At 45.2% G+C, this 11,959-nt stretch overlaps 1 protein-coding gene across 3 annotated transcripts in view; it reads right to left on the bottom strand.

Annotated features, from left to right (window-relative positions):
- Txnrd2 (thioredoxin reductase 2) overlaps nucleotides 1–11,958 on the bottom strand; it is a 69,941-nt gene extending 57,983 nt beyond the window's left edge. Inside the window, exons 1-2 of one of the 3 annotated variants that reach the window (XM_069994361.1) lie at nucleotides 11,866–11,958; nucleotides 8,802–8,870 (exon numbers count right to left, since the gene is read on the bottom strand). Coding sequence is in view for 2 of the 3 variants with exons in the window: in XM_069994358.1 (XP_069850459.1) it covers nucleotides 8,802–8,870; nucleotides 11,866–11,947 (151 nt within the window). In the remaining variant the exon portion in view is untranslated. The remainder of the gene's footprint in view (nucleotides 1–8,801; nucleotides 8,871–11,865) is intronic. The other 2 variants (XM_069994360.1, XM_069994358.1) reach the window with 2 other exon arrangements.
- Between the last annotated feature and the right edge of the window lies 1 nt (nucleotide 11,959).

An 11,959-nucleotide genomic window follows, 5' to 3' on the forward strand; every position in this document is an offset into this window, starting at 1 on the left:
TCAAGGACAGTGCCCAGGCCCAGAGTTCAAGCACCATGACCAACAAAAAACAAAACAAGAAAAATCTGAAAAGGTAAATTCAAAAGTGTTTTGTAGTCAAACAAAATTACCAGCCTTTTTGTTTACCAACAATGTACAACAAGAGAGGGAAATCAGAAAAATAACTCCATTTGCAAAAAAAAAAAAAAAGCCTATTAGACCACTTAACCAAAGATGTGGGAAAAAAAAACTTTATAGTGAAAAACTATAAAAATTTGGCCACAAAGAAATGGAAAGACCTTCCATGTTCATGAACAAGTAAAGGTAAAATATTGTGAAAATGGCCATACTTCCAAAAATGATATACAAATGCAATGCAATACCTATCAAACCCCAATGATATTCTTTACTGAGATAGGGAAACAATCCAAAAATTCATATGGAATAATGAAAGATCTCAAATAGCCAAAGCAATTCTAGGCAAATAATAATAATAATGAGGGTAGTATCTGTTAGGTAAATTAAATTGGCAGCAGAAGAAAGAGAGCACAATTTGGTAGTCAGGCAGGGAGAAAGATTTACTTTCCCAAGCCCACGTAACAGGAAGAGGGGTGAACCACTCCCAGGCCAGTTATCAAGGCCAGTGGCAGGAAGAAGGGTATGTCGACAACACTGGAGTGAATATGATTGCAGGGAGGGGGGAGGTGACTGCCTCCAGGTGTGTCAGTTACCTAGGTAGTAGGTGGAGACTTATCCAAGAGGAAGGAGGTGTCTGCTCTGCCTTCCCAGGGCTGACCTTATAGTATCACAATCCCAGACCTCAAGCTTTACAATAACAAAAACAGCCTAGTACTGGCATAAAAAAAAAATAGACCCAAAGGGCTGGGAAGGTAGCTCAGTGGTAGAGCGCTTGCCTTTCATGCATAAGGCCCTGGGTTCGATTCCTCAGCACCACATAAGCAGAAAAAAAAAAGCCAGAAGTGGTGCTGTGGCTCAAGTGGTAGAGCACTAGCCTTGAGCTGAAGAGCTGAGGGACAGTGCCCAGGCCCAGAGTTCAGGCCCACGACCGGACCCCCCCCAAAAAAAAAAATAGACCCAAAAATCAATGGAACAGATTTTAAAAAATAGACCCAAAGATCAATGGAACAGATTAGAGGACCCAGAAATAAAACCATATACTTACAGTTAGTTACCTGGTATTTGATAAAGGAGCCAAAGATAATACAGTGGAAATAGGATAACCTCTTCAATAATTGTTGTGAAAAGTTAACATCCATATTCAGAAAACTAAAAATGGATCTCTATTTGCACTAATATCAACTCAAAGTGGATCAAAGACCTTACTACTATCAACTCAAAGTGGATCAAAGATCTCAATGTCAGACCTGAAACTTTGAAATTACTGCAAGAGACCAGATGCTGGTGGCTCACACCTGTAATCCTATCTACTCAGGAGGCTGAGATCTGAGGATCAAGTTCAAATCCAGGCCCCTCTCCCGCTCTGCCCCCATCTGCAAGGAAAGTCCGAGAGATTCCAATTAACCATCAGAAAGCTGGAAGTGGTACTGGGGCTGAAGTGGTAGAATGCTAGCCTTGAGCTCTGGGACAGTGCCCAGGCCCAGAGTTCAAGCCCCACAACCGACAAAAAAAAAAAAAAAAAAAAAAGAATGAATGAAATTACTGCAAGAGAGAGTAAGAGTCCCAGGGGGCACAACAGATAGGATAGAAACTTAACATGTGCCACTACATTAAAATAAAAAGTATCTAAAAGCTAAGGACATAGTTACTAAACTAGAAAGATAGCTAACAGACTGGGAGAAAATCTTTACCAGCAATATAACATACAAAGGCCTAATATCCAAAATATACAAGGAGCTCAAGAAATTAACCCCTCCCAAAGCCAAGAAGCCAATTACTAAATGGACAAAGAAGCTAAGGAGAGAGTTCTCAGAAGACGTAAGAATGGCAAAGAAACACATGAGAAAATACTCATCATCCCTAGCCATTAAGAAGATGCAAATTGGGCTGGGAATGTGGCTTCGTGGTAGAGTGCTTGCCTAGCATGAATGAAGCCCTGGGTTCAATTCCTCAGTACCATATAAACAGAAAAAGCCAGAAATGGCGCTGTGGCTGAAGTGGTAGAGTGTTAGCCTTGAGCAAAAAAAAAAGAAGCTCAGGGACAGTACCCAGGTACACTAAGATTCCATCTCACACCAGTCAGAATAGCTAACATTATGAATTCAAACAACAATAAATGTTGGAAAGGATGTGGGGATAAAGGAACCCTACTGCACTGTTGGTGAGACTGTAAACTAGTATTTCCACTCTGGACAACAACCTGGAGGTTCCTCAAAAAAACTAAATATAGGTCTTCCCCACAACTCAGCCATACTGCTCCTGGGCATCTACCCAGAACATCATGGGCTAGGATACCATAAAGCATGTCCATGTTCATTGCTGCACGATTCACAATAGCCAAGATATGGAAACAACACAGATGTCCTACAATAGATTAGTGGATCCAAGAAATGTATCTATACATAATGGAAATTTATACAATCACTAGAAAGAACAATATGATGTCATTTGCAGGGAAATGGATGGACCTAGAACAACTCATGTTAAGTGAGGTAAGACAATCTCAGAGAGACAAATAGTACATTTTCTCTCATATGAGGAAGTGAGATCTAAAATACACTTGGATATGATAAATTATACAGGATTCTAGACACTCATACATAGTGAGATCAAAAGAGGACACCCTTAGGGGAGAAATACAAAATACCTATGTACCTCATGTATACATGTATGTGTGTGTGTATATATATATATATATATATGAATATATACATGCATTTATATACACACACACAGACACACACACACACATATATATACTGAAACGAACTAACATATGGAAACAAGATATCTCTTTTTTGTTGTTTCTGTTTTCTTTTCTTTCTATATGGTTTATTCATGTGTCTATCTTTGGGACCTTCAAGGAAGAACACAGAACTCAAGAAAAAAGTGGTGAAAAAGTGCAGCCGTGGTGGCTGGGAATGTGGCTTAGTGGTAGAGTGCTTGCCTAGTGAAGCCCAGAGTTTGATTCCTCAGTACCACATACACAGAAAAAGCTGGAAGTGGCACTGTGGCTCAGGTGGTATAGTGCTAGCCTTGAGCAAAAGAAGCTCAGGGACAGCACCCAGGCCCTGAGTTCAGGCCCCAGGACTGGCAAAAAAAAAAAAAAAATGTGCAGCAGTGTTGCTCACTGGACATTGTGTTGAAAGTGAACTTCACAACTTGCGGGTAGACAGGAGGAGGAACTGGGAAAGGTGAGGGAAGGGAAGACAATATAGGAAAGGAAATGTACTCATTATCTGACTCGTGGTAATTGTAAGCCCTCTGTATATCACCTTTATAATAACAATAAATTTTAAAAACAAAAAAATAAAAAAATAAGCTTGTAATTATTGGTGACACTGTTCATTGTTGTTTGGACTTAGATCCTTAGCACTCTATCACTTAGCTACTTGGAGTGGGGGAGGCATTTTAGCTTATTTTTCAAATAAGAGTCTCGTGCCTGGCACTGGTGACTCACATTTGAATCCTAGCTACTCAGGAGGCTAAAATCAAAGCCAGCCTAGGCAGGAAAATCTGTGAGACTCATCTCCAATTAACCACCAGAAAATTGGAAGTGAAGCTGTGGCTCAGTGGTAGAGCACTAGTTCTTAAGCAATGCCCAAGCCCTGAGTTCAACCCCCATGACAAAAAAAAAAAAAGATCAGAATCTCCTGCTTTTTGCCTGCGCCAGCCTCCGACTCCCACATAGCCGGGATCACAGGTAGGCACCACCAAACCCAGCTTATTATTGACATGGAGTCTTGCTAATTTTTTTTTTTTTTTTGCCTTGGATGGTCTCAGATCAATATCCTTCCAACTCTTGTCTCCTTTGTAGTTGGCATTACAGGTATGCTTTATTGTGCTTGACACCTAAACTTATTTGGTGGTATTAAACTCAAGATTCACATTTGCTAAGCAGATGCTCTACTACATGAGCTACTCTGCTAGCCCTTTTTGGGTACCTGGCTAACTTCATCTTTTTTAATGAAAAGCACCCTTGACCTTCAAGCAGCGTAATATGTATGTGATTTAAGCCTCCAGAAGAGAGAGAGGTGAAAATTTTATTTGAAGAAGTGAAAATTTTTACTACTTGCACCAGGTGCTGGTGGTTTATGCCTGTAATCCTAGCCACTTAGGAGGCTGAGATCTAAGGATTATGGTTTGAAGCCAGCCCAGGCAGGAAAGTCCACAAGACTTTTATCTCCAATTAACCATCAAAAGGCCAGAAGTGGAACTATGGCTCATGGAGTGAAGCACTAGCCTTGAGCAAAAAAGCTCAAGGACAGAGCGCAGGCCCTGAGTTCAAGTGCTAACACACACACATTTTTTCTCTCTCTCACTCTCTCTCTCTCTCTCATGAAAACTTTTAAGTCCATAGAGCCAAGGAATTAAAAAAAGAACTCTAGCAAAAACAAAGAAACAACAATTTAAAAAATTCCAAGGCACACCAAAAATTTAAGCCATTGCTCAAGGGCTGAGGATGTTGCTTAGCACTGCCTAGCTTGCATGAGGCTCTGGGTTCCATTCCTAGCACCAAAAGCAAGACAGAGAATTTTAGAAAAGAACCTAGAGTACTGGACACAGAAATATATGCTTTAATCCCAGCACTCAAAAGATCGATGCAGGGCTGGAAAGGTGGCTCAGTGGTAGAGCGCTCGCCTTGCATGCTTGAGGCCCTGGGTTCGATTCCTCAGCACCACATAAGCAGAAAAAAAAAAGCCAGAAGTGGCACTGTGGTTCAAGTGGTAGACTGCTAGCCTTGAGCTGAAGAGCTGAGGGACAGCACCCAGGCCCAGAGTTCAGGCCCCATGACCGGACCCCCCCCCCCCCAAAAAAAAAAAAAAAAAAAAAGATTGAGGCAGAAAGGTTGAAAGTCTGAGGCTTGCCTGGGTTAACTTATCCTTGGCAAAAAAAAAAAACAAAAAAAAAACAGGGTGCTGGTGGCATACTCCTGTAATCCTCGCCCTAGCTACTCAGGAGGCTGAGATCTGATGATCGAAGTTCAAAGCCAGCCCAGGCAAAAAGACTCTTATTTCAAATTAACCACCAGAAAACCAGAAGTAGTCCTGTGGCTGAAAGTGGTAGGGCACTAGCCTTGAGCTGAAGAGCTAAGGGGATAGCACGTAGGCCCTGAGTTCAAGCCCCATGGCTGACAAAAATAAAATAAAAGGGAAGGAAGGAAAACAGGAATGGTGGTAAACACCAGCTATTCAACAGATGGAGGTAAAAGAATTTTGCTTTGAGCCTAGTTTGGGCCAAGTTAGTGCAAAATGTTTCCTGAAAAACTAACTAAAAGAAGAGGTGATTGGGAGGGAGGAAGAAAAACAAACTTAAAAAAAATTTTTATGAACGGCTGAAGGTGTGGTACTCAAGTGGTAGAGTTCTAGCAAGGACAAGGCCCTGAGTTCAATCCCTAATACAATAAAAAAGGAAGAAAGAAGGGAGGGAGGAAGGATAATTTACAAAAATAATTTGTAAAACACATATATAATAACAATATGGTATTAAGAATGCAGTTTTAGGGGCTGGGAAGGTGGCTCAGTGGTAGAGTGCTTGCCTTGCATGCATGAGGCCCTGGGTTTGATTCCTCAGCACCACATAAGCAAAAAGAAAAAAGCCGGAAGTGGCGCTGTGGCTCAAGTGGTAGAGCACTAGCCTTGAGCTGAAAAGCTGAGGGACAGTGCCCAGGCCCAGAGTTCAGGCCCCATGACCGGATCCAAAAAAAAAAGTGCAGTTTTAAGCCAGGCACTGGTGGCTCACACCTGTAACCCTAGCTACTCAGGAGGCTGAGAACTGAGGATTGCAGATCAAAGCCAGCCTGGGCAGGAATGTCCATGAAACTCTAATTTCCAATTAACCACCAGAAAACTGCAAGTGGCACTGTGGCTGAAGCGGTAAAGTGCTAGTCTTGAGCTGAAGAGCTTAGGGACAGCACGCAAGCCCAAAGTTCAAGCCCTACAATGGACAAAAAAAAAAAAAAAAAAAAGAATACGGTTTTAGCCAGGCGCCAATGGTTTACATTTGTAATCCTAAACTACTCAGGAGTCTGAGATATGAAGATCACAGTTTGAAGCTAGGCTGGGCAGAAAATCCCAGTGAGACTCTATCTCCAATTAATCACTCAAAAAAAAGGGGGAAAGACATTTAAAACTGCATTTTTTGGTCAGTTGTGGGGCTTGAACTCAGGGCCTAGGCACTGTCTCTAAGCTCTTTTTGCTTGAGGCTAGTGCTCTACCACATTGAGCCATAGCTCCACTTCCAGTTTTTAGGTGGTTAATTGGAGAGAAGAGTCTCACAGACTTTCCATGCTGGCTTTGAACTGCAATCTTTGTATTTCAGCCTCCTGAACAGCTAGGATTATAGGTGTGAAACACCAATGCCAGGCTTGTTCCTCCTCCCCCCCCTTTTTTTTGTCGGTCATGGGGTTTGAACTCTGGGGCTGAGCGCTGTCCCTCAGCTCTTCAGCTCAAGGCTAGCGCTCTACCACTTGAGCCATAGCACCACTTCTGGTTTTCTGGTGGTTTATTGGAGATCAGAGTTTCACATCCTTTCCTGCCCAGGCTGGCTTTGAACTGTGATCCTCAGATCTCAGCCTCCTGACTAGCTGGGATTACAAGTGTGAGCCACCAGTGCCCAGCCCGCCCCCCCCCTTTTTTTTTTGATACTGGCATTTGAATTCGGAGCCTTGCTCTTCCCAGGCAAGCTCTTTATCACTTGAGCCATACTCCCAACCCTAAGTGCATTTTTTTCCCCTCATGGTACTAGGAATTGAACTCAGGACCAAATATGCTAGGCAAATGCTCTGCCCTTGAGCTACATCTCCAGGCCACAAACTTATAATAATAAAAAGATAATCCATTTTAAAAAGAGGCAAAGAAGTCAGGCAACAGTGGCTCATGATCTGAGGAACATGGTTTGAAGCCAGCCCAGGCAGAAAAGGCTGTGAGACTGTTATCTCCAATTAACCAAGAAAAAGGTGAAAGTAGAGCTGTAGCTCAAGTGTAGAACACTATCTTTGATTAAAAAAAAAAAAAAAAAAAAAAAAAAGCCGGCACTGGTGGCTCACGCTTGTAATCCTAGCTACTCAGGAGGCTGAGATTTGAGGATTGAGGTTCAAAGCCAGCCCAGACAAGAAAGACTGTGAGACTCCTATCTCCAATAAACCACCAAAAAACTGGAAAAGGCGCTGTAGCTCAAGTGGTAGAGCACTCGCCTTGAGCTGAAGAGCTAAGGGACAATACTCAGGCCCAGAGTTCAAGCCCCATGACTGACAAAAAAAAAAAAAAGCTCAGAGACAGCAACCAGGTCCTGAGTTCAAGCTCAGTAACAGCACAGAAGAAAGAAAAAAAAGGTACAGGTTCTATCATATAGGATTATGTGTGTGTGTGTGTGTGTGTGTGTGTGTGTGTGTGTGTGTGTGTGTGTATTTGGAAATGCACTTAACTACAAGTGTCACAAGTAAAAACAAAAACAAACAAACAAACAAACAAAAAACCTGAGTATTAGAGCTAGGGTTGTGGTTCGAGGTGGTGAAGTGCTCTATTACTGAGCTGTATCCCCAGCACAGGCAAAGGTTCTAAACAGACATTTCTCCAAGGAAATGTTCAATAGCACATGAAAGATGCTCAAGGTCTCTATTCATTAGGGAAATGCAAATCATCCACAATGAGATACCAATCCATGCTACTTAGGATAGCTATAATAAAAGAGACTTCATGACAAGTGTTGGTGAGGATGGAGAGGAACTAGAACCTCACACACTGCTTTGTTTTGTTTTGTTTTACCAGTCCTGGGTCTGAACTCTGGGCCTTGGCACTGAGCTTCTTTTGTCCAAGGCAAGCACTCTACCTATTGAGCCACAGTTTCATTTCCAGTTTTTTTTTTTAATAGTTTATTGAAGGTAAGAGTCTCAAGGATGGGGCTGGGAGGGTGGCTCAGCGGTAGAGTGCTTGCCTTGTATGCATGAAGCCCTGGGTTCAATTCCACAGCACCACATAAGCAGAAAAAACCAAAAGTGGCGCTATAGCTCAAGTGGTAGAGTGCTTACCTTGAGCTGAAGAGCTAAGGGACAGCGCCCAGGCCCAGAGTTCAGGCCCCACGAACGACCAAAAAAAAGTCTCAAGGAGTTTCTTACCTGGGCTGGCTTCAAACTGTGATCTCCTGAGTAGCTAGGATTACAGGCATGAGCCCCCAGTTCCCAGCTCACACACTGCTTTAGAGGTGCAGTTCTAAGTTGAGTCACTATGCAGCCAAGACAGGGGGGAGATGAGTGAGTTTGGCAGCTAACCTGACAAATGAGCAGCCAACCAGACAGCCAGAGCAAGGTGAAGGATAGAAGGACCTTCCAGAAGCATATGCAAAAGCTGAAGAGGCTAAGGAGGGTCTAAGTGGCAAAGACTGAGGCTTCATGTGTGTAATCAGCTCTTATAAACTCTCACTGTGAGTAAAGTGGGAGCCCTGGAGGCCTGGAGCCAAGAAAGAGAGCACAGACTTGAAGCATATCACAGAGGCCAAGTGTGAAAGAAGCATAAGCACCACCGCTGCAGGAAATGGGTGCAAGGGGAGGCTGTCAGTGTGACCCTGGCAGGCCAGCTGTGGAGGGTCTGCTCACGTCCCTCACCTGGGGCCATGCTCACCAGGGGAACCTGAAAGCTTGGAGGCCAGTCATGCTGAGGAGGATGCAGAACACAAAATACACATACCTTCCTTGGCACAAGCCAGGCCGCCAGATCCCCCACCAATCACCAAGAGATCGTAGTCCAGCTGCCCTGCTAGGAAAGGGATAAGAGGTATGAAAGAAAGAAGCCACCCCTGAGCCAGATACTGGTGGTTTATGCTTATAATCCTAGCTACTCAGGAGGCTGAAGATCTGAGGGTCCAGTTCAAAGCTAGCCTTGGCAGGAAAAAACATAAGATTCTTATCTCCAATTAACCACAAGAAAGCCAGAAACAGAGCTGTGACTCCAGTGGTAGGGCACCAGCCTTAAGCAAAAAAGCTAAAGGACAATGCCCAGGACTGAATTCAAGTCCAAGTAGCAGGGGGGGATAAAGCTACAGTGGAAGAATCACCAAAATCTCCACCAGGCACAAAGCTCTGTTTGGTTAAAAGTGGTGCAAAGCCAAACACCAGTGGTTCACATCTGTAATTCTAGCTACTCAGGAGGCTGAGATCTGAGGATCTTGGTTCAAAGATAGCCTAGGCAAGAAAATTTCTGAGACTCTTATTTCCAATTAACCATCACCAAACCAGAAATGGAGCTGTGGCTCAAGTGGTAGAATGTTAACTTTGAGCCAAAAAGCTAAGGGACAGCAAGCACCAAGCCCCAAGTTCAAGCCTCAGGACACACACACACACACACACACACACACACACACACACACACACACACACACACACACACACACACACACACACACACACACACACACACACACACACACACATATTCCTACCTTCCATCGCAGATACCTGTCTTTCCTGACACTAGAATGGGGTTCCTGTTCAGTTGTCCTGTCCAGAAATCCTGCACTGTGCCCTCTGGCTGTTATCTGCCACAGGCAGGGCTGGATGAGTGGACTGTGGGCTTATCTTAGCCATTTGCTCTCCTATATGTATATCCAGGGGCCTTCTCCATTTGATAAGTGTTTAGGAGGGGCCCACAGTGGAGAGGTTTGCATAGGTACAATACTTACATTTACACAGTTTGCAAGGCTTAGACAGCCTACTGAGGGACCCAAAGTGAATGAGATGGGTGCTGCTCTGCAGAGGGCTGGGAAGCAGGCGTTACCTGGGAGAACCCTCACACCTTGGCCTTCATCCACTCTAGCTAAGTCACTCTCCTTGCCCACAGGCTCAGGCCTAAAAAGTCTTTGCCTTGCCTCTGCCTTCTGACTACTGTCCTTTAATTTTCTGTTTTCTTAATCCAGTTCCTGATACAGAGCCAGCAAAGAGCTGTGGCACATGGCTTCAACAATGGTAGGAAGGCTCTCTGCAGAACATCTACCTACAGGTGGGCTGGCCTCCTAGTGGCATCACCTAAAGCTCATGTCAGCAGTTGTTAGAGATATGTAATGTCCTCCACCATGTTATGCTCTACCACCTCCTTGGCCTCAGCTGAAAAATGCAGCTGTTTTCCTGCTCCAAAAGAGGCAGCTGCAAGCTGAACCAGAGAAGACTCAAACTTCATAGTGGAATGTGGAGAGAGGGGGTTGGCACTTTTCCAGGCTTATTGCTTCATCTCCCCCGCAAAGCTAGGACCAATTCTCCCCAGCTACAGAGGACAGAGTACTCAAGGCAGTAGGATGTACCCAGCTGGAAACAAAATGTTCTGCCCCAAGGCTTGAGGGTGACCTTGACCATTACCTGACTTGTGAACACAATAGCAGCTACCATTTAATGTTCTTTTCTTGCCACCAGGTGGAGTAATGGCTGCACTGGCACAAGTGTGTTCATTTATTCATTTGCATAAAATTTTCCTGTGTTCTCACCTAATACGCAAAACAAGGAGGCTCTGAAATATGAAGTAACTTGGCTAGTTTCTTAGGGGTGAGCAACCCTTAGTTCTCACATGGTGAACAAATAAATTCCAAGCAATGCTGGATCCTCTGTGCCTTGTTCCTAAGGCTTTGGTAACAAGAGGCCTTCCCATTTATACATGCAATCAGCAGTTCCCAGGGAACTCACTGACCTGACATGGCCTCTAGTGCCCCCTCCTTTAATTCCTGTATATGCAGATAAGGAATATTTGGGCTGGTGGTATAGCTCAGAGATGGCGCAGCTGCCTAGCAACTGCAGAGCCAGGAATTCTTAGTGTGTCTTAGTGGTTAACAGGTGGCTCACACCTGTAATCCTAGCTACTTAAGAGGCTGAGATCTGAGGATCTCCGTTCAAAGTAAGCCCAAGCAGGAAAGTCTAGGAGACTAAATCTCCAACAAACATTGAAAAGTCGGAAGTGGAGCAGGTGGTAGAGCGTCAACCTTGAGCAAAAAAGCTCAGGGGCAGAGCCCAAGCTCTGAGTACACACACCATTAGTGAAAAACTGTGTGTGTGTGTGTGTGTGTGTGTGTGTGTGTGTGTGTGTGTGTGTGTGTGTGTGTGTGTGTGTGTGCCAGCTCAGATCTTGAACTCAGAGTCTTGTCACTGTCCTTGAGGTTCTTTTTGCTCAAGGCTGGCACTCTACCACTTGAGCAAGAGTTCCACTACTAGCTTTTTTTCTGAGCAGTTTAGTGGAGATAAGGGTCTCACCAACTTTCATACCTGGGCTGGCTTCGAACTGCCATCCTCAGATCTCAGGGGTTGATGAAGAATTCCCAGTAGGGTGCTTGGTGACCTCAGGAATTGGGACATCATCCCGGTTAGGACCACAGTTAACACTGGGTTTGAAGGGTGCGAGCTCCTAGCAAGGAGTGCAGCAGCACAGGAAGACCTCCAGCAAGAAACCTCAGCCTCAGTTTCCCTATCTGAGAAGAGGACTACCGGGCCAGAAGCAGGTCTGACTCCTAATCTTTACATTAGTGTGGACAGCCCTGCACGGACTCTCGCCATTGGTCAGCACAGACTCCCCCGCCCCCCCCTCCCCTCTACCCGCATCACCCCCCCCCCAGCGGGAACACCCCGCCCCCCCCCCCCGGCCGCCCCACGTGGACGCCCGCGCAGAGACACCCCCCCGGGGGACGTCTCCCACACAGACACTCCAGCATCGACGCTCGGCCTCGGCCGCGCGGACAGCCCCGCGGGGATTCCACATTCCACCCCCCCCCCCCTACCTGCCGCGCCCCGCACCCCGCCCGGCAAGGCCCGCGCCTGCCACCGGAAGCGCCTGCCGAGTCCCCGCAGCGCCGCCGCCATCGCCGCTGTCGC

The sequence above is a fragment of the Dipodomys merriami genome, unplaced genomic scaffold (assembly GCF_024711535.1).
Source record: "Dipodomys merriami isolate MVZ:Mamm:240054 unplaced genomic scaffold, mDipMer1.0.p SCAF_45, whole genome shotgun sequence".
Taxonomy (NCBI): domain Eukaryota; kingdom Metazoa; phylum Chordata; class Mammalia; order Rodentia; family Heteromyidae; genus Dipodomys; species Dipodomys merriami.